The sequence below is a fragment of the Amblyomma americanum genome, chromosome 10 (genome assembly GCF_052857255.1).
Source record: "Amblyomma americanum isolate KBUSLIRL-KWMA chromosome 10, ASM5285725v1, whole genome shotgun sequence".
NCBI lineage: Eukaryota > Metazoa > Arthropoda > Arachnida > Ixodida > Ixodidae > Amblyomma > Amblyomma americanum.
Window position 1 is genome coordinate 60,116,676 of NC_135506.1, and position 23,218 is coordinate 60,139,893.

The 23,218-nt window shown below is 46.2% G+C and overlaps 1 protein-coding gene across 1 annotated transcript in view; it reads left to right on the top strand.

The window, feature by feature from the left end:
- Positions 1–22,924, top strand: part of LOC144106370 (astacin-like metalloprotease toxin 5) — a 29,412-nt gene extending 6,488 nt beyond the window's left edge. The window contains exons 2-6 of the mRNA XM_077639150.1: positions 4,245–4,318; positions 5,869–5,941; positions 7,224–7,338; positions 8,431–8,606; positions 22,441–22,924. Of these exons, the coding sequence (XP_077495276.1) occupies positions 4,245–4,318; positions 5,869–5,941; positions 7,224–7,338; positions 8,431–8,606; positions 22,441–22,667 (665 nt within the window). The 3' untranslated portion in view covers positions 22,668–22,924. The remainder of the gene's footprint in view (positions 1–4,244; positions 4,319–5,868; positions 5,942–7,223; positions 7,339–8,430; positions 8,607–22,440) is intronic.
- The last annotated feature ends 294 nt before the right edge of the window (positions 22,925–23,218 follow it).

Here is a 23,218-nt window from a genome sequence, read left to right on the forward strand (position 1 = left end):
ATACCTCTAGCCAGCACGCCTGGCAGATTGCAGGATAAGGCCGGATCGCTCAACTCGAAGTGGTAGTGGTGGTAGCCCAATATGTTTCGAGGAAACCGCATAACAATGAGAATTGCTGCTTAAGCCATGCGTACCGACTACAGCTATATAAACGCAGCCCATCCAATGATAGAAGCAGGTTTGAAACGAACCGGCGGCCATCAGAAGACGTGTCGGTTGACACATGGCGGTGTCTTTTAGTGCTAAACTATGCTAAGTAAACTGACTTCCCTCGGTTGACAGTGGACTGTATTCATGCTCCAGATCTTTTTTTAACTTCACAGTTAAACGAACAGCCCGCGCTTTGACGTCATGGCCACGCACAAGTGTTTTTGTTTCTCACCACGAGAGGGCGCGTTCGTTCCATGCGTGCTATCCCTAAACCCCAAGGCATTGGGGTTTAGGGATAGTGAAGGGAAAGTGGATTTTAAGAGGTTAGAAGTAACCAAGCGAAGGTTATCTGATTGGTGGCTAAAAGCAAGACAGGAGTAAAATTTCACAAGACATGGCTAGGTGGCTTGAGCCACCGCCCGATGTAAAGGGTTCAGCCGTATCCATCCATCCATCCTATGCTGCCCTGAAAATGCGTAGCACAGGCGTGGAAACATGCTTGGGAAGGTTTTTTTTCACAAATTCACGTAAATTAGAGTGCAGAAACAATGCTTATTAAGAAGAGACAGAAACCCTGTGATTTATCTGCTTTCAATTTGATCTAAATGATTTAAGTGCCGAAGTAAACTAAGCAGCCACTTTTCGCTATGCCGTTCCCTGCTCAGAATAAACAATTTTGCCAAAGCAGTGCTCATACACGCAAACATACGTCTTTGTTATAGTCAAAAGCCTTCCCCATTGGTTTTCTATGACAGTCTCTTAACTGTTCGATACGGTCGATGGAAGCATTTTAATATAAAGATTTTGCTAAATATCAGAAGAACGGACGAATACATTCAATATTTCGATAACAGAATCTTACAATTTACCAGTTTTCAGAATTTTTCTCCCAGAATGTTGTGTGTGTTCTGGGAGACCGCATTTTTTAGTGGGAAGTTGTTTATGCACCACTTTGCTGTATCATTTTCTAACGGTTTCTTCAGCTCAGCGTCCTAAAAAAGTTCTGCGCATGTTCGTTCTTCATCATTTCAATTCGTCTCCTTCAGGCATCACGTTATTCTCACGAAGCACTCGGGAAACCTGCAATGCGTGATACTGGTACACAAGAGAAATTTCCACTTTTCCTTGTTGGTAAAAACAAGGACAAATAGTTTATAACTTTTCGCACCTTTGTCCCATATTTATATGGATCGCAGAATCATACATGTCCTCTCCAGTCTATCATTAGCCCCTCCCTCTTGAGCTTCTGCAGACCTAAAACCTCGTCCACACAGTCTTTCCACCTCTTCCCAGCAATGGCGGCCCCACGGGTATAGGTGAAGAGGTCAGTTGCCACCCGGAAAATTTGCCGGACCACATTAAAATATCGCCTAGAGCTTCGTTTAAATCCTGGCCATAATGACGTCTCCTCTTAATGCAGCTGATTTTAGGGGTTCCTGCCGCTGTGTTTTGATTATTTTGTTTATTTTAACTTCAATAATGGCACTGCCATAAATGCGCGAATAGCGCGTGCCTAAAATTTGGCAAGCACCCCGTCACCTACCCTTCTTCTTCCCGCCTACCTAAAAAACAATAACGTCTACACTGCGAGCGTCTATATACTACACTGGTTCTTTACTTGGCATCTTCCAATTAGTTTCATGCTTAATCACCTTCTTTACAATGTCCTCACTTGTTGCATATCACAATGTGTACAGTACATGTCAGATGAGAGTTTGCATATGAGTAGGAAACAGAATTATCGTTGCTGCACATCTGTTATTTGCGGAAATGCGTCAGCCTACTTTGCGAACAAGTTCTACTCACACTAATGCATCTGCTTCAAACACTTTTCGAATGCGTCTAATTGTAAACATCACTGCCCCAGCACCCCGAGTTATTCTGCACATGCCTTAATTCTCCCGATGGCCAGATAAGTGGTTGAGAATAGCGTGCAAGTGACTGCGAAAGGATTAAACCATGTGACTGGAACGCTTCTGAATCTTCTGATGCGAGACATTTCGCACAATAATATGTTATGCAGCCGCAAGGGCAAGCGTATTCTTTTGCAGGGGGCCAACGCTTTTGTCGAGGTATTTCCGAAAAATTTCACACTAGTTATCATTCGTTACTTCCGTTATAGTTGTTATTGACGCGTAATTGGCTCCTGCGACTCGCTGGGCGCGTCAAGTAAGAACACAGAGTTTATCCTGCCCTTTTCTGTGATCTGCTCGCTGAGTACGGCAAGTCGTTTTGTGCTGTTCCTTTTTTTATTTGAGAATTTACCATAAGGCGTAAGTTGTTCCTTACCATATGCTATACATAGTCGTGGAGGGTATTCCCATTCAGGAACCTGAGTAGGCTCCGCTCTCTTGTGCGTGAAATACATTATGGAAGGTATGTAACGCTACAGTGTATTGCGGTACGTTTAGAATATTGTCGAGCGCATTAATACTGTTGAATAAGAGGTTGTAGCACTGGGAACGTAACGGAATTGATTCCATGAGACGGCAAACGTCGCAAGAGGTGGCAGAACATCAGTTGGGTGGAGGAGGTTAGAAAGTTGGCGGGACAAGGTGGTCACAGCTGGCAACAGTTCCGGGTAATTGCAGGGATATTAATAACCCTGCTACACGAAGTTGCCGAAGTTGCGCTGCTACACGAAGTTTCTCAACGGCATTCGGTTCGGATGACATTCGAGTCGACGGATCTCCGCGGAGACATTCAAGATTTTGAAATGTCTTCCAAAGGTAAACACAGCCCCAACCGACCAATAGGCGTTGCCGCCGCCATCGCTTCGCCCCGCCCACAGCCGCGCGACTGCTTTTGGCTCTGTGGCTGTTGATTTCGATACCCGCGGACTGCTCGCTTTTCTTCTGCTCTTTGTATAGAAAATAGGAAGTGTTCTGTCTAAAGGAGTGCTTGGAGATAATAGTGCACCAATGAACATTTACCGCGTGAGCATGAAATTTCCCCCGGAGTGCGCCGATGAGGACGACGGCACTTATACTTTTGTTTACATCGCTGCGTACGAACCGCTAGCACTCGTTTGCGTGACATAAAATGCATTACGCGCTTCAGTTCTATTAAATAATCTCTTCTTCTTTGTACTGGTTGTGGCTGGGCTTGTTAACGCAGTGCGACACTCTGTGGGAAGCGCCTATACGATCGCTCGCCTGAGAAACACTTGACAGCCAGGCTGCTAACATCGCGTACGACCGGCGCTTGTCGCTTATTGTCCCGAATTCTTCTGGCGTGACCAGTACTTTATTTTAACCTACTTTATCCAGAAGTATGATTGGGGACCGTTCGCGGTAATTGAAAAGGCATAACTTGTTATCCACAAAATAGCAACGGCGACCACTGCTGCTGGCCGCAGAGCAGTGCTCGGCGGTCTGGGTCACACTGGCGCTTCCCGTTCATCATATGCGCGCCCTGAGGTGTAAACAATAGTCGATTTCAGGTCGCTGTTGTCAAGACTACACTCTTTGATCATTTGCATTCGCTAAAACTTGTGAATTCGCTCTTCACAACAGCCGAAATCACAGACTTAAACCATGCGGACTCACTAGGCCTAGTCTTGCGGAAGGGAAGGGAGTCGCCGTCGATTATAATTAATATGGCAAGCGCTTATAACTTGCACATGTGAAATATACCCGTTCGCTTCGCTTATTAACAATATGGATAAGGTAGAAGGGCGAATATATTCACACCGTCGCCTCATCAGCGTGTTTTCGCTCAGCCGCCGGCCTGCCGAGGACATCAAGGCTGACCGTCCGCCGGTCGGATTCGTCTATGTCGTTGGCCTAGAAAACTTGTCCCACTACAATCATATGCTCATGTTGACCGTGACAGTGTCGTTGTCGCACTAGTGTGACCGCAGTGACCGCCGCCGTCATCGCCGTCGTTGTACACTGAAAACGAGCGTGAGCTTTCGAATGCGTTTGGAAAGTCGTGTAGCGCCGCGGAAGTCCGTCGAGTCCAATTGCCATTCCAAGTCTCGAATGTCATTCGACTCAGATGCCATTGGAAAGTGCTCGTGTAGCACACGTATACACTGATGAAGATGGCGGCTGGACATGTTGCCCCACTGTCTCTATCTCGTGTCTGCGCAGGCAACCAAGCCCTGGAGGCAGCAGGGCTTTTCGAGGGAGACATCGTCCTGCCGCCCAGAAACGACTCGGATGACGTAAGCTTTTTACCCAGCAAAAACGCCCGTTTTGACTTTCTTACTGTAGCAGAATGCCGTCGCGGTATTGTGGACTGTCTACTAGGCCTCTGCGTTTCTGTTTTTAATGGTCGTTAGGTAGCCGAACAAATGTTCGGTCTCGTATTGCTTTGGAAGCAAGTGACAACATGCGCAACAATGATTAAACCGCAAAAATTCAATTCCCAGCTAATCTGCACAACCTTGTCCAGGTATATATTCGAAGACACGGAAACAGACGCAGTTTGAAGCCGTACCTAACAATACTGGACAGAAGCACCTTTCAACGAGAAAAATGTTTATGAACGCAATTTTTTTTCACCTATTGCAAGAATTCACTGTAATAACCAATATATGCTAATAAAGCAAAATAATGGTTATTAGGCTGCAGGAAAGATCGGAGGCTAAATGCAGGTAACGCCGCCAGCGGCCGTCATCACACATAAGCTGCGATGACGTCAAGAACAATTTGTACACGGGTCTCTGAGGCAATGTTGCACCGCCATTCTCTTCCAGAAGATTTTGATGGAGTTTCGCTCTTCACGTTGCGGGTTTCAATCGAGTAGGGGGAAAAATAGGTTTCTTTTTCAAATCCTATTTTCTTAGGCATAAATGCGGACAGATGCCTATTAAGACGCACGGAACAGACGCCTATTAAGACGCACGGAATTTAATTGCCTAACTGGATTAACAGCCATGCAACATGATTAACTGCAACATGATTTATTGATTATGTAATGGTGACTAAATAATTAACCCCTCGGATCCCACACTGATGCTTATATACAGTATGCCAAAAGTGAATGTGCATGTGATGGCCACAGGTGGCCGGCCATAGACTGAACTCTTGGACTGGTGTTAGAAAAGAGCTTTTGATGCGTGCGCCTGCAAGACTGCGATAGCACCACGGATACTACAGTGTGGGCGTAGTCTACTTTTGTGCGGCAACTAAGCGTATAGAAGCCGTATTCTAGAATAATTCATTTTCTGTTTGCCATTACGGTTCCATTTGGTCCTCTGGCATTGGTCATTGCTATTAGGTGGCGTTGCCGCATCTTTTAAGCGCCCGTGGGAAGCGACCAGAAAACTGGCTGGTTGGCGACCGGAGCCCAGCATTGGCTAAACATCGCAGCCAAGGGTGGACCGAAGTGTCCGGCGTGATGGGCCGCACGTTTGTGATTGATCTGTGATTGGCCCCTTGTTGCTTTCGTATGATGCTGCCATCGCGTTGACGGCACGTCAAATGGCATGTAAAAGAGGTGATAGATCCTTATAAAATACGGCCCCAGAATTCAACACCGGACTAGCGTACGCCCTCGGCGCCCTAAAATGCTTACCTGTAAGAACTATTCACATACACGGCCTGAACTGCTCAGGGCGCCAGAAGCACCGTAAGAGTCTCGTCACACGGCTTAGTCGCCGTTTTTTGTGTGTGTGTGTGTGGGGGGGGGGGGGGGGGGCTTTATGAACACGGCATGAAAACTTTTAAGAAGCACTGTACGTATTTCTGACGCTATTTTTCTTCTGCCCAGCGCACTGTTGTGACCCACAAGTTTTTGCTGTGGCCCGGTGGAATCGTACCTTTCGTCGTCGAGTCCAGCCTTGGTGAGTGAAACGTTTCGCGCCATTGCGCTGTGTCAAGACCGGACAAAAATCTGGTCGTTTCACATGAAGCAGTAAGGCAGCTACACGAATTCGTGAGAAGGATTCACATCGAAGACATGATAGCCGCGCGATGTCATCTATTCTACATGACCACAACTTGGCAGATCTCACACAGAATGGCTGAGAAAAGTGTAAATATCTTCTGAAAAAAATTCAGCCTAAGTGTTGAGCAGCTGCGACCATGGACGCAGGTGCTACTCGATGTAAGAGGGACTTAGCCACTTTCACGTGAGTGCAATGCAGAATCATCAAGTAGGGGTGCAAGCATACAGTACAACAGCGTACCGTCTCATTAACGAGTCTACAAGAGTTAATCTGCGAGTTCTGCTTTCCAAGCGACAATAATCTTCGCGACTGTTATGTTCCCGCAAGCCATGGGCCCACTAATGCCGTTTAGGTGCGGCATCGAGACTGCCACATGTATAGCTATACCTGCATTCCATGAGATAAGGGCCTTTTGTGCAAAGAGAGAAGGGAATACTTCAAATTGGCGTGTAGAAGCGATGAGAGTGTTCATTTGGTTGGCCTGGAGAGTGTCTTTTTGGCTCTTGTTAGCGAAGTGTTGGGTTTAGTTTTTGATCTGCAGTGACCTCTGGCAAATCTAATACCAGTTTGATGTTCAGGAGCGCTCAGAGTTTATAGGGGCCAGTGGCCAGCAGGGATATTTTGCGAGCCTGCAACCCTGTAGTCAGCATACCATCTACACTATTATTCAGACTTGATAGCATATTCTTCAGCCATTCAGAGAGCGTATACCTATCAAGGAGACGTAGCGTCTTCAACCGGTCAGAGAGAGGTGCCGTTATTTGAAGAATTCAAGGGTGAAAGGAGGAAGGCATAGAGGAGGTGCGTGCGGTACAAGTGAGTGTTGGGGGGAGCGGGGGGGGGGGGGGGCATTGTAAATTTTCATCAGTAGTGCACACATACCACGTGGCTGGAGGTTGGAGGGCATAATGAAAACCTCACTCCTTGTACTTCTGATCAGGACGAACTAAAGGAAGCAAGAAGCACGTTTTAACAGCCCAAAATAATCAGCGCAAATATCGCCGTAGAACGAAGCGCAAATAGTCGCTCAGCATCTGTGAAGCAGGTTAAAAACGTGCCGAGATTTTAGGGTCGTTTCGATGACATACCATTGCGGCGTATTTGTCAAACGTCGCCGCATGTAAGAACCACCTTCGCCGCCAGTTATGAATGTTCAACCAACAACACTCTTTCGCAGGTCAATACACCGCTCTACTCCGGGAAGCAATGGCCGAGATAGAAACCAAGAGCTGCCTGCGTTTCGTGAGGCGCACCACAGAGCGGGACTACGTCACCATCTTCCGAGGATCCGGGTAAACTGCCGTGGCATTGGTTCTCAAGGATCGAGGCCTTCAACGCTTAGCTGCTGACGCAGCCTGTGTTTGAGTGTCATCTTGTTAAGTTTATTAAGTACTGCTTGTGGCATCTGTATGGCAGATGCAGGTGTTCATTACCAAAAGGGACTTTTCGCTGCTAAGGTTTTTCGAGGGAAACGCATAAATGCTTTGCACGCCACGTCCCTGGCGCGGTTACAGCGGTCAAAGTACAGCTTACACAGTGCACGTCAGAGCAGGATGCGATACCCTGATTATATAAAGCCGCAAACATTCTCCGTGCCCCTGCCTTTCAACGTGGTGGCATTTATGGTGTCGATACAAATCAACTGGTCACAGATGGGAATGAAGGAAAGAGAGGAATCATAAAGGTAGTATGGGGATTTATGCTACAGTAGCACCTCTTGATTGTGTCATCACCATCATCAGTCTGACTACTCCCAATGCAGGGCAAAATCATCTCCCATGTATCTCCAATTAATTCTGTCCTTTGCCAGCTGCGACCACCGTATCCCTGCAAACTTCTTAACATCATCCGCCCACCTAACCTTCTGCGGCCCCCTGCTACGCTTGCCTTCTCCCGGAATCCACTCCGTTACCCTTAAGGACCAGCGGTTATCTCGCCTTCCCATTAGATGCGCTGTCCAAGCCCATTTCTTCTTCTTGATTTCTACTACGATATCATTAACCCGTGAAGCACAAGCATGGCAGCTCAAATGTGGAGACGTGGAATGATCCCTCTTCTAAGGTTGTAAATAATGCTTTTTTTTGTTAGGGACTAATAGACGCCCGCACTGATTCTAATTTCTTCAAGTGACTTTTGCACTGTGGCCAAGAGTTACACACGTAGAAATTAGAGATGTACAAAAATTAGACAAATATAAACCCCGTCCACTGGATACAGTTATTCTTGTCGCCTATGCTACCTATACAGCAAGATGTCAAGCAATGCCACACATGAAGGTAGAGTCATTTCAGATCTCCCCCACACCAGTACAGAACATGCATTCAGGGCCGAACGCAGTGCCAGCTGAGTATACGCATCGCGCTGGCTGTTCCCTCCGTTCGCAGGTGCTACTCGGCCATCGGCCACCAAAGGGGACCACAGCCGGTTTCCCTGGGTCACGGTTGCATCTACAAGGGGACCATGGTACACGAACTGCTCCACGCCGTGGGCTTCTACCACGAGCACTCGCGCTCCGACAGGGACAACTACATCCAAGTATTCACCCAAAACGCCAAAGAAGGTAAGGCGCGTATTTCGCTGAACGGAAAGCTCCCGGACCTTTCGTCGTTATTTGAATTGAAGAAGTGGCGATGATGCTTCTCAACCTCATCTCTCCTGTCCCCATGAGCGTATCCCCTATTTGTCCCACATGGAACTACAAGAACATGCGGCAAGACAACTTCCTGTCTCACATCATGCACACCAGAACTATTCGCGTACATCATCTGTAATCCATGGTGAGTGTACCGAAAAACGGGACAAGAGACAAAGAAAGACGCACACAACACAGCGCTAGAGGCTCTACAACTGCAGCTGAAGCTGATATCTCTGTTATTAGCCAGTCGGACTTACGAGCTGTAAAGTGTGATAGATAGATAGATAGATAGATAGATAGATAGATAGATAGATAGATAGATAGATAGATAGATAGATAGATAGATAGATAGATAGATAGATAGATAGATAGATAGATAGATAGATAGATAGATAGATAGATAGATAGATAGATAGATAGATAGATAGATAGATAGATAGATAGATAGATAGATAGATAGATAGATAGATAGATAGATAGATAGATAGATAGATAGATAGATAGATAGATAGATAGATAGATAGATAGATAGATAGATAGATAGATAGATAGATAGATAGATAGATAGATAGATAGATAGATAGATAGATAGATAGATAGATAGATAGATAGATAGATAGATAGATAGATAGATAGATAGATAGATAGATAGATAGATAGATAGATAGATAGATAGATAGATAGATAGATAGATAGATAGATAGATAGATAGATAGATAGATAGATAGATAGATAGATAGATAGATAGATAGATAGATAGATAGATAGATAGATAGATAGATAGATAGATAGATAGATAGATAGATAGATAGATAGATAGATAGATAGATAGATAGATAGATAGATAGATAGATAGATAGATAGATAGATAGATAGATAGATAGATAGATAGATAGATAGATAGATAGATAGATAGATAGATAGATAGATAGATAGATAGATAGATAGATAGATAGATAGATAGATAGATAGATAGATAGATAGATAGATAGATAGATAGATAGATAGATAGATAGATAGATAGATAGATAGATAGATAGATAGATAGATAGATAGATAGATAGATAGATAGATAGATAGATAGATAGATAGATAGATAGATAGATAGATAGATAGATAGATAGATAGATAGATAGATAGATAGATAGATAGATAGATAGATAGATAGATAGATAGATAGATAGATAGATAGATAGATAGATAGATAGATAGATAGATAGATAGATAGATAGATAGATAGATAGATAGATAGATAGATAGATAGATAGATAGATAGATAGATAGATAGATAGATAGATAGATAGATAGATAGATAGATAGATAGATAGATAGATAGATAGATAGATAGATAGATAGATAGATAGATAGATAGATAGATAGATAGATAGATAGATAGATAGATAGATAGATAGATAGATAGATAGATAGATAGATAAAGAGGAGGAGGGAAAGGCAGGGATGTTAACCAGAAAGGGGTTCCGGTTGGCTACCCTGCACTGGGGAAGAGGGATTAGGGAACTAAAAGGAGGAAGAGAGAAGGGAAAAAAGGCATAACACACACACGCACAACTCTGTCACAATTTGTCACTCAATCCAGTCGCTCTCAAGTAGGCAAAGAGTGCCTTGTATGCCTTGAGGGCAGTCGACTGCTGTGGCCACGGACCGAGGATCTTTTGCTCTGTTAATGGGTGAGGATCGAGGCGGTCCAGGGCACAACACAGTGTATGTCTTGCACTCGCAAATGCAGGGCACTCACAGAGAAGATGAGCGATGGTCTCCTCACAACCACAGCTCTCACAGGCAGGGCTGTCGGCCATCCCCATCCGGAAAGCATAGTAATTGGTAAATGCAACACCGATCCATAAACGGCATAACAGTGTTGCGTCGCGACGTTCTAAGTTACGTGGAAGACGAAGGCGCAGTTCAGGGTCCATTGCCTTGAGGCGGAGGTTGCAAAACTCTCCCGTGTTCCACGCTGAAAGTGTGAGCTCCAGCGCCAAAGGGCGAAGCCCACACGCAGCGTCAGGTCTCGATATTGGGATCCTCAATGGAAGTCCGTCGTTGTGAGCAGAACGCGCAGACGCATCGGCCTGGTGATTGCCGTTAATACCACAGTGTCCTGGAAGCCATTGAAAAATGATATCATGACCTTTGGAAACGATGCTGTGGTACAGTAGACGGATCTCAGCGACAAGTTGCTTCTGCGACCCGCGGATAGCGCAGCTTGCAGGGCTTGAAGGGCTGCTTTAGAGTCGGTGAAAACCGTCCAGTCATGTGGAGGTTCTTGACTGATGAACTCTACCGCAGCCCGTAAGGCTGCGAGTTCCGCACCAGATGAAGATGTTGGATAGGTCGTCTTCACTTTCATGAAGATGGATCTGGCCGGTATCACCACTGACCCCGCAGAACTGGTCGAGTGAACTGATCCATCTGTGTAGATATGTATGCGGTGACTCTGGTAAGAATGCAGGTGATTCAATGTCAGTTGTTTGAGAGCGGGCAGTGATACACCAGCTTTCTTTGTAATGCCAGGAATATAGAGGTGAACCCGAGGTTCATGAAGACTCTATAAGGGTGAGCTCGGTCTTGACGCAGGGTGAACTGCGATGGAAGATATGCGCGATGGGCTTCAATGACTTTGGCGAATGCAGTACGCGGCCTAATTATTGGGAGTGTTGCGAGGTGATGACAGGGAACCCGTGTGAGGTGCCGACCATGTGTTCTCATGGTGTTAACAGCAATGTATGTAGTAACAGGATGTTCCCGGGCAACAAGAACAGTTGCTGCTGTTGATGCACATTTAGGCAGTCCAAGACAGATACGGAGAGCTTGCGCTTGCACACTTTTAAGAGTCTTGATATTTGTTTTTCTAATGGAACTGAATATCGGAAGACTACCGCATGTAGCCCAGAAATAGGGAACGGTGCAGTTGTAGCATCGAGCGCACTGATGCGCCCCAGGACTTTCCCCCGAGGAAGGAGAGGACGTGGACAATCAAAATTAGTCTCTTTCTCATGTCGTAGATATGTGGACTCCACGAGAGGTGCCTGTCGATGACAACACCAAGGAATCTGTGGCTTCTCTCATAGGGAATGCCTTCGCCATTGATGCGAATGGTGTAACGTGACATTATTTTGCGTGTGAACGCCACAAGTGAACACTTTTCGGTTGAAATGTTCAGGCCCTGCAAGCGAAGATAAGATGTCAATATCGATGCCGCTTTTTGAAGTCTTGCACGAACTTGAGGACGGGTCACCCCTGATGCCCAAATACAGATGTCGTCTGCATATACCGAGATCTGAGCAGATTGTGGCAATACGTCGACCAGGCCGATAAGAGCAAGGTTGAAGAGAACTGGGCTCAGCACTCCACCCTGAGGGACTCCGCGCGAATTTCGGTGTAAGGACGTTGGTCCGTCCGCAGTCAGGACAAAAAACGACCTCTCTGATAAATAGCTGCGTATCCAGCTGAAAGTGTGGCCTCCGATCTCAGCAGCTTCCATTGCGTCCAAAATGAACTGATGCGTTACGTTGTCGTACGCGCCCTTGATATCCAAAAACAATGCCACGGTCAATCTTTTCAAACTTTTGCTGTGGTGCACCGACGTTACAAGGTCAACCACGTTGTCGATAGAAGAGCGGCCCCGTCGGAACCCAGACATGAAGGTTGGATAAATCTGATATCGCTCCAAGTACCATTCCACTCGTGTGAGCAGCATTCTTTCCATGACTTTGCCGACGCAGCTCGCGAGTGCAATTGGACAGTATGATGAAAGGTCGAGCGGTGATTTCTCCGGATTAAGAAGTGGAACCAGACGACTGGTCTTCCAATCATGGGGAACTATGCCAGCAGTCCATGACTTGTTATAAGTGTCCAAAAGAGCCCGTCGAGCTTCTTGGCCAAGGTTGCCAAGTGCGGAGTACGTCACACCATCGGGCCCTGGTGATGATGACCTTCTACAACAAGCCAGCGCAGCATCAAGTTCTTCCATGGAGAATAGTGCATGCATCCGAGAATCCCGTGAGGGTGGAACATTGTTGCAGTGCAGCGTTGCGCCTGGATTCGGAGGGCCTGTTATTCTTGCGCAGAAATCTTCGGCTACCTCAACCACACTGCGCCTTTGGTGGAACGTTACGGATTTGAACGGGTAGCGCTGTTGAGGGTACGTGCGAAGACCCCGAATTACACTCCAAACGCGTGACAAAGGCTTCTGTGGATCAAGTGTTTGGCAAAATGTCCTCCACCGTTGTGTTTGCAGTGCCTGAATTCTGCGCTGAATCTCCTTCTGTATGCGCCTAGCATCTCTTAGGTCTAGGCGCGACTTTGTGCGTCAGTATCTGCGCTCTGTCCTGCGCCGTTGTGATCGCAGTCGCTGCAATTCGAAGTCAAAATCGGTGTAGTTAGCGACAGGGTTAAAGGGGCAGGTGCCGTGTTCCACGGCCTCCTTAATTTTTTGTTCAAGACCGGTAGAGAAGCCCTCTGCGCAAGCAGCCTCCATAAGTAATTTAAAAACTGTCCAGTCAATGTGCTGCCTACACGTGGCTGGGGAAAATGTGGAATGGCCGGTAATAATCAGATAGGTTGGGATATGGCCGCTGCCATGGGTTTCTACATCCGGAAACCACCGGACGCTGTTGTTAAGGCACTTTGAAACGAAAGTCAAGTCCAAGCAGCTGCTATAAGTCACCCCTCGTATATAGGTCGGGCTTCCGTCATTCAGGCACTGGAGGTCATGGTCAGAGGCGAAGGACACAAGCTGTCTTCCCCTAACGTCCATCCTAACGCCTCCCCACATGGTGTGATGAGCATTGAAGTCACCCATAATAACCCACGGAGCAGGTGTAGCTGCCATCAAACCACTCAACCTTCTGGCGTCGAAACGACTTGATGGCGCCAAGTACACCGCCAGTAGCGTAAACGTCAGGTCTCGGCTCTTCACTGTCAGGCAAAGGTACTGATTGTCTTCGTTCGGAGGAACTGAATGTTGCACATATGTAAGTTCACGTCGAATGTAGACGATGACTTTGCTGGATCTGTTGCACGTGGGTGATGAAAATGCTTCGTAACCGGATATTCGCAAAATTGCCGGGTCTTCGGTTCACAAATCAAGAATGGGGAAGTGATTCTCGTAGACGTAGTGCCGTAAATCGGAAATCCGGGACTGGAGCCCACGATCATTCCATTGGAAAATGAAAGCTTGCTTGACTTTCTTTTGAAAAGACAGGTCCGAAGGGGCCATGATGCCGTCTACCGGAGAGCCGCAAGAACTGGATGTAGCGCGTCCAGCACTTGGAGTGCGCTTTTTGCTGCTGGCGTGCGTAGGCTGGAAAGCAGAACACGCATGGCATTCATTAGTGACGTTATCATTGCAATAACTTGCATATCTGGGCCATGGCCTTGATCGTGCCTGTTGGCTGGATCAGTCGTAGGCGCTGCCCACTGCCCTGAGTGCGCCAACATCCCTGACGCAGTAGGCGTAGAAGGCTTTGGCAGTGGTGGCCAAGTTGCATCTGAGGCAGCAGGTCCAGCTTCACCAAGCGCCAGGCTCCCTTGATTTGGTACGGTTTTTGGTGGAGGCGGACAAGCTGCAGTTGTGTTTGGGGCATTATTGTCAAATGTGACTGCTTTCTTTGACGACCTTCGGCGGCGCGAACGACGTCGTCGTAGTACCACCCGCTCGGTCTTTAGACGGGGGCAGTCTTTCGAGGAAGATTCATGAGGGCCTTGGCAGTTGGCGCACTTCAAGGTAGTCGCGCGGCAAACATCACCGCTGTGTTACTCGGAGCATCGCGGGCACACGATGGAGTTGGTGCAGACGCCGCTCACGTGGCCGATCCTCATGCACTTCCTGCATTGAAGTGGCTTATGCACAAAAGGTCGAACTGGATGACTAAAGTGCCCAACCTTCACGTACGATGGTATGCAGTCACCCTTGAAGGTCAGCTTGATGCATGTAGATCTTCCTAACCGCTGAACTTGAATGATGGAAATGCCGTTGGTTGCCGGCTTGATCAACATGGGTAAATCTGCATCACAGATGGCGATGTCGACGTGGTAGATTACGCCAGCCGTAGTGCCGCTGTCCTGGAGAATAAGGGGGCGTACACTGATGTTGCCGAGTTTTGTGATTGCGGTTAAATTCTCTAGTGAACTTCGCTGCACCACATCAATGGCAATGACGTTTTTGAACGGGTTGATTCTGACATCTTTTATGCCTCCCGGTACAAGGCTCTCCAGATAAATAGAGATGGCTTGCTTGTTCAGTAGGTTCAAGTTGTCCGTTGAGTTCAACGGCACAAACAAGGCTGTATGCGCTGAGGAACTTCGCGCCGTGATGATCGTTGGCGTGCTCGATGAGGACACCGTTGACGTGCTCGATGAGGACGATTCGGCTTGTCTACGCAGTCTGTGCTTGGCCTTCTTGCCAACAACCGGCATGAAACCGTCGTCGGCCGAGGACGAGGAGTCTTCACTTGGCACCGAGTACACAACAGTGCCCTGGCTGCTCGAGTCACTCTGGCGGTGCAGGCGCTTCCTCTGGGCGGCTGCTGCCGACCCACCGGGTTCCAATAGAGGCACAGCAGCCTCCACTTATATAGTCATAGTTATATGAAGTATAACTTATAGTTATATGAAATAATCAGTGGCAGACAAGCGACCTATGCATCTGTAGCTACTTTTCATGTGTCCTGCAGACTTCTGTCCCCTAGGTGAACTATGTACGCATAACCACTTTTCACGTGTCCTGCAGACTTCTGTTCCCGAAGCGACCTATGCACCTATAGTCACTTTTCATGCTTCCTGCAGACTCCTGTAACTTAAGCGGCCTATGCTCCTACAGACACTTTTGACTGCTGAAGACTTTTGTCTTCTAAGCGACCTATGCACCTATAGCCGCTTTTCATGTGTCCTGCAGACTTCTATCCCCCAGGAAACTTATGTAACCCGCAGCGGTGCATCAGTGGTTAGGGCGCTCGGCTACTGATGCGGAGTTCCCGGGTTCGAACCCGACTGCGGCGGCTGCGTTTTTATGGAGGCAAAACGCTAAGGCGCCCGTGGGCTGTGAGGTGTCAGTGCACGTTAAAGATCCCCAGGTGGTCGAAATTCTACCGGAGCCCTCCACTACGGCACCTCCTTCTTCCTTTTGTTCTTTCACTGCCTCCTTTATCCCTTTCCTTACGGCGCAGTTCAGGTGCCCAATGATATATGAGACAGATACTGCGCCATTTGCTTTCCTCCAAAACCAATTGTATACATAAACTTATGTACCGATAGCCACTTTCATGCGTCTTGCAGACTTCTATCCCATAAGCCACCTATACATCTACAGCTTCTTTTCATGTGTCCTGCAGACTTCTATCCACTAAGCGATGTATGCCTCTATAGCCACTTCTAATGTGTCTTGCAGACTTATGTCCCATAAGCGACCTATGCCTCTATGGCCACTTTTACTGTGTCCTGCAGACTTGTGTCCCATAAGCGACCTATACACCTGTAATCTCTTTTCATGTGCCCTGCAGACTTCTATCCTCTATAAAAACGACCTATATCCTGTAAGCATCATTTTGTTTTACCTCCCTGTCAACTGATTGCTCCCTATTTGCTGCAGCAACCTTTCCAATTCATTATAAGCAAGAAATTTTACATAGTCACCGTGTAGTTGTAAGCGAATGCACGAATAAACAAAATTACTTTGCATTTCTGGGCAGGCAGAAATGAAGGCTGTGGAGCAGAGGGCGGCAGGGAGTGCTTAACAGAACATATGTCCTCTCATATGTTCGAAAACGACTAAAGTCTACAGATTGTTTCCATATCCCCTTCAGTCACAAATTAAAGCGAAGTGCAAGAAAATTATTGCACGCACTTTTTCTACTATAGGATGTTCCGAAAATGAAAATAAAGCAAAGAAATAAATTTTTTTCTCTTCTTCCTGAATTTTAGCACGTGTACACATATGTGTACATTGTGACTCAGCCAGTACAAACGAGGCGAGGTTGCATTTCGAGTCTCAGACAACGCATTTGTTTATTTTGCATAGAAATCGCATTCGAAAAAGGAAGCTCGAAGCTCTCTTGTTGTGGAATGCGTAGAAGCAGTCATTTGTTGCTGAAAGGCACAGGAACACGTTGCATTTCCGGCATCGGACTCGCGTTCTTGAATTGCAGCCTTCTAGCTTGCAACGCTGCGCGAAGTTATTGCCTGTGTGTGCTGGCCAGTGGTGCATCCCATCATACCGGACGGCATTTACGGGCCGCGGCTCAGCATTGTGCACCTTCCTTGGGGGCTCCTTCGTATCTTTGCTTGGACGACCGCGTTTTCTGGCACCACTCTTGTTGCACATTATCAATGTCAATCCAACATCGTTCTGAAATGCCAGCAAGTCCAGAATTTTCCTGCGTGGGATGCAGTTGTCATTCGCGTCAGTCAGGTATTCTTGCCAGCCATTTACCAGTGCGAATGACGTGAAATGAGAGATGACGCGTACTCGCCACTTCTTTGTTCTAACGGGTACAATGACAGCAAAAAATCCATCTTGTCAACTCCGCCCATCGATTCATTGTACTGGCTGATAATTTCAGGGCACGGTATGTCAACATGTTTCTTTGATGACTCGCTCCACCGTTTCACATTTGTTGGTTCCCCAACACCCACGAATGTCGACGCAACATTCACAATGTCATTGTCCTGCCACCTGACAACTGTGATGTCACCACTTTTGGTGACATTGGCATCCATACTGCCGCGTCCCTCTTTTTTAAGTGCTTTCTCAGATTTTAGTGGACATCCTTGCAGCCTATTGCTGCGGATGGTGCCAATGGCCCAAATACCAATTTCCTTCAGCTCTTGAAGCAGTGGCATTGAAGTGAAATAATTATCAAAGTAACATTTGAAGTTTTTTTTTAGATTTGGGAGGTGCTCAGTCAACCTCATCACAGTGGAGCCACCAAGTCCTAGGTGCTTGTGCTCCACGGAGGTACCGGTGCCTTTTCCCTGATAAAACTCAAAATCATGTGCGACACCACTGGAGCTGCAGCGAACAAACACTTTCACGCCTTCGGGGTTAGGTTTGTTGCGGACAAATTGCTTTGCCACGACCCTCCCTGTAAACGGAATCATTTGCTCATCAATGCTGTTTTTTTCAGCAGGAGGCAGTTCAAGGCATCTCTTCCTGACAGCATCAAGAAGCGGTCGCACTTTCCAGAACTTGTCAGTTCCAGTGTGATCTGGGTCTGGCTCTGTAACATGTAATGCAGATCGGAGCCTGAAAAATCTATTTACGCTCATTGCTCCCCAGACGCTTGAAATTTGTGTTGCAGGACTCCAGTACATTCTAATGCGTGGGAATTTTTGTGTTCCCATTATCAATAACATTCCGAAGAGCGTTTTGATTTCTTCCGGTGTTGTTCCAAGGATGGCTCCTGAAGTCTGAAGCGCGTAGATGTTGGTGCAACGTGCAATCTCTTCAAACAGTTCATCTGTAAAGTACCTGAAGAAGTACTCACACGGTTCAATCACACCACTGACATCACGGCCAGTGGAATTAAATGTGGTGTCGGGCGGCTCGAATTTCGCGGTGGTCCAAACAGCCCTCTTCTTTTGTCGGCCGGCGACATTTTTTTGGTCATCATGATCGAGCACAGGAGCAAGACGCTGAGCTGCTCCAGATGGACCAGCTTCATTGCCTCTGACGACCGCCTGCCAAACAAAATTTATTTTATAATTACCCAGGGAAACACGACAGAATCACATTCGCGGTCATACCGCCACTCACAGATTGATTTGGATTCCCTTCTTCTTCCTCGTCGTCGGAAAGTCCAATATCTGGCGTGTTCCCATCGCCAATTCTGGATAGCAGTCTTTCTGCCGAGTCATCAGTGAGTCTCCTTCGTTGTCTCCCATGATCTCGCACGTCTGAAATGCGAAACACCAAAAGTTCTATTATTAAAAACCTGAAGTACCAGAGACGCCATCGTTCGGTTTGTGCCGATAGAGGCACGCCGTACACAACTGTGTACACAAAAGTTCGCGCTGAATTTTCTAACGTTTTAATGAAGATCCACTAGATTTGACGGTTTTAACATGTTCCTTATGTCTTTACAAGTATAGAAAACCCGCGCACTTTCCTCCCTATATCAATAAAAGTCCAGAAACATTTGCTTCGTAAAGCACTTACCAGCGGGCGGTGCCGTAGAATGTGGCGGCGTCCATCTTGAAAGTGGCTGTTTTCGGCTTCATTTCTAATTAGCAACGACAGATGGCGCTAGTAGTCTTGTCCAGTGCCCATACAAACCTACAGGTCTTTCGCGCGGGAAATTTGAACTCCAAGAGAGGAAAAAAATCCTCAAAATCCTTTTCAACCTCTGAACATTTTCAACTGCGCTCGTGGACCGGCTAGAATAGGTGCGGAGCCTATCCAGAGAAGATGTAGTTCGTGCATGCGCTTTTCGCCAGTTTCAGCATCGATATTTCAGATCGTGGGTTCAAAATTAGCAGTGGATTAATCTCTTTACAACAAACCTGTATCGGAATTGGTAAACTAAATCAATCTAAGTAACATGCGCAGAGGTTCACCGCAGCGCAACTTCACTCAAACATGATGAAAAATAGTGCAAAAAGAACACGGGAGACAGAAAGGGAAACGACACGTGTCCCTCGTGTTCCTTTAGCGCTATTTTTCATCATGAACGCTGTCCAACTCTCCCAACTTTTGCCTTCACTGAAACACTTATCGAACCACTAAAGGCCAATAAATATTTTCCATAGCTGTGCAAATCAATTACAAAGAGAGTAACTTTAAAAGCAAGTCAATCCAAAGCCCTTTTGCGATCGCATGTAGAAAAGGGGTCCCATAGTCTTACACAAGGAGCCATCGGGCTTTTCCGCGGAAACAACTGCTTCTTGACCCCTCTCGTGCCGTACTGTACTCTTCATTCGTTCTAATCCTTTACTAGACAAGCTCAATGTCACGGTCAAGTGGCACAGTGCCTTCAGTCTGCAAAAGTCAGCAGCATTACAAACGTTGTTATTTCACGCGTGTCTTGCCATGTTGGAGAATAGAGTCGATTCAAAAGAAAGACGCTGCATGTCGGTCCGTATGCGGCCGCCTGCTATTCGTCGCTTTAAATATGGAACAAAATAAGGCAAAAAGGGCAAATATGTGGGTGATTAATAAAGACGTAATCAATTAAAAATTAATGAATTCCGTTTCATCAGCAAACACGCTTTCTATCTTCGCGTGCTACGTCACTTAAGCTTCTGATTTAACGCATGTTATGTAGCTGAGAGTCATGCCTGAATAGACCACGATAAGTTGCTGTTTATTTATACAGCGTCTAAAGCCTCTCTATAGAATCCAATCAAGAGATTTGTCCGGTTATAATGCCACAACCAACGCCCTTATTCATTCCTTTCGACTCTCACTGCGACCCATTCTGATAGCCCACTTGCCGGCAATAACGAAAGATGGCGGGATATTTGTGCGAGGGAACAAATTTGCTTTAGCAGTGACTCGGCGGCAAGTCGCCGAGTATTGACATCCGCTTAGGCAGCATGCACGCCCCCTCATACCTGACATTGCAGGACTGGACTTGGCCAGAACAAATTTTCTTCCGTGCACCCGCGTCCCACAAACGCTTGCTGCGGACTATGAACGGCACCAAGCTACATTGCTAGAGTCTTATCAGCAGCCACTTCCCGTTAAAACCGCACTGTGGTAAAAGCAGCACTGATGCTACTTTTCCAAGAGGCGCTTTTGTGCGTGGTTTACTTCGTAATTTATTTCTCGAGAAAAGAAATTAAAGACACTCTTAGGGCAATTCTGTTCAGTTATTTTTCTCAGTAAAAATTCATTCCCTGTCTTTTGCTAGGTATGTGAACTTTTATTAGGAAGGCAAAGAGAAAGAACACGTATGGCCTACAAAATTGAATTGTTAAATTTTCCCGCCACAGGATTTAGGTTCGCGACGTACACACTCAGAAGGACCGGCTGCCGCTGTCTTGAAGTGAATGGTGGTGTGACACATACTGTGGAATCCGTCACAACAATTTGGCGCCGATGCAAATAGTTTACTTGATTATCTGCCGACTATGGCGACACCGGAATTTTTTTCTCTTTTCTAGCTTATAAAAGGTCAGTTTTGATCAGAGTGGCCTCTCTATCGTCCAAATCCTCTGGTGTACTGGAGGCACTTTTAACTTTTTATTGTTCCTCTCAGAGAATGTAAAATAAAACAACACAAAAGAAAGAGACAGGGGCCCTGGCCCGGAAAAGTAACGCTTTGCCAAGTTTAACGCCAATTCAAGATAAATAATCAAGAGCTAAATGGTCTAAAGAGGTAAAAAACAGTTTACAGGGAAAATAAGAGCAGTAAAAACAAAAACAAACCTCAAAAGAAGAGGAAACAAAATTCCCATCACAGTCAAAGTTACACTCAAAGGCAGACAGACAAAGCAGAGAGTGCAGCCCAGAAGAAAAAAAAATGAGAAAACCAAAGTCACAGTATAGTCATGGTCTCAGTAACAATCATAGAGAAAGCACAGAGTGCAGTCCCACGAAAAAGAAAAATGAGACAACAAGAGACAGAAAAAGAGAGAAACAGAAGAGCGGAAATGCAGGGAGGTTAACCAGGCGATGCCCAGTAGGCTACCCTACACGTGGGAAGGGGAACAGAGAGGAAAAAAATGGTAGAAAGAGCGGCAACGAAATGAGTTTCTCACTGTCCATCGGCCACTATGACAAGGGGACAGAGGGCGCACACTTAAAGCTTCAAGGTTTATAGTAGGGAACTCAACCCCGAGTACTTAAACAACTTCAGGAGCACTTTCGCCGCTATCCTTTTTGATGATGGTTTTGTCCAAGACCCCAGAATCTTGGTTTCTGTAAGAGGAAGAGAGTCTATAAGCGGCAGAGTGTAGCAGCCATGAAGGCAGGGTCTCGTTCAAAACGAGGGTAGTCACAAAGTAGGTGCCCGACTGTTTCACAGACAAAGCACACAGTCCAGACTACGACCCAAATCAGGGAAGTAAAAACAGACTCAAAACAAAACAAGACAAAACCACAGTCACAACACGGTCAAGCTCACGGCCAAGGTCACAGTCACGCAGTCAAAATACAGTATACAGGCGACGACTGAAAGCGCCCATGCCCGACTACAATCTGTCCTTAGGGTCCCTCTGAGGTTCAGTAGCTTGAATGAATGATATATTTTGTTAACTCTCCCAAGGTTACATCAGCAACAAAGGAGAAAGGACGCAATGCAAAAAGCTGCGTTGTTGCAGCTTGAGAGCCACCTTTCGCCCTCTGCCGGGGTGTATAGCCCAGCAGCTGATCACAACAACAGTGGAAGAGCGCACCCACAAACACAAAAGAAATAGTCACAAAGCATCTACATCGCACATTTGCGTCAAGTTACGTTATTTCACAAAAACTACTCCACATTTCTATGTACAGGAAACTCAGTTACAATCACCCGAGATACAATGCAAGTAAAATGAAGGTACACGAAGCTTTATATATATATATATATATATATATATATATATATATATATATATATATATATATATATATATATATATATATATATATATATATATATATATATATATATATATATATATATATATATATATTCTCATCGCGAACTATGTACATTCAAAGATGGGAATAACTGTGACCGTAATTCTATTTGTTTTCGCCGCCCTTCATCGAACCCTTCACCAAGCCCTTCATCAAAGTCGCGTGTTTTCTTGGGCGCAGGAAGCAGGAAGCAGTTTGACAAGCTGGAACCCTGGGAGAACCGGCTGATCTCGCCCTTCGACAGGGACTCCGTCATGCTGTACGGTTCTCACGCGTTCGCCAGTGCGCCGGGTCTGATCACCATGCTGGGCAAGGATGGCAGCTTGCTGACAGAGGTGTACGACAAGCCGGGGCTCAGCGACAGCGACGCCAACCGGATTAACGTGCTCTACAAGTGTAGACAATGATGTCTGGTACATTAGTTTCGCTTCGCCGCTTTTTACTAAAAACCGCTTAATGTGTGGCAGTAGAAGGAAACTTCCAGGAGCCATGAAGGCGGCGCTCTATAGTCTCTAATGCGATCGGTCAACCAATTGCGACTGCAAACGAACAAGGAATTTTCTGGAACAAGGCTGTACTGAGCGCATTCTAATACGTCCCTTTTGTACTGTATTATCCTTCAGTTCCCTCACCCCTCCTCCAAATAAAGTAAAGTTTTGAATTTTTTTTTTCACCAGCTCTGCTCTCAGATCGCTGTTGCGACATGGTTGGACAAGTGCATATTTTATCAGTAGTCTTCCAGACACATGGCTGGATTTTCAGGCGTTTAGTGAAACCGCTTTTTAAGAAGTGCCGCGTAATTATGGGTTGTACTTTCCGGGTTTTGTTTTCTGAAAATTTGACGAATTTTTTACGGCTTTTATTTCCGGACGCAGTTTTCGGGGTATTTTTCGTGAATCTTATTTCCCTACGAAGGAATTGCCGGGGTTTTTTTTCGATGAGACTATGAGGTATTTAC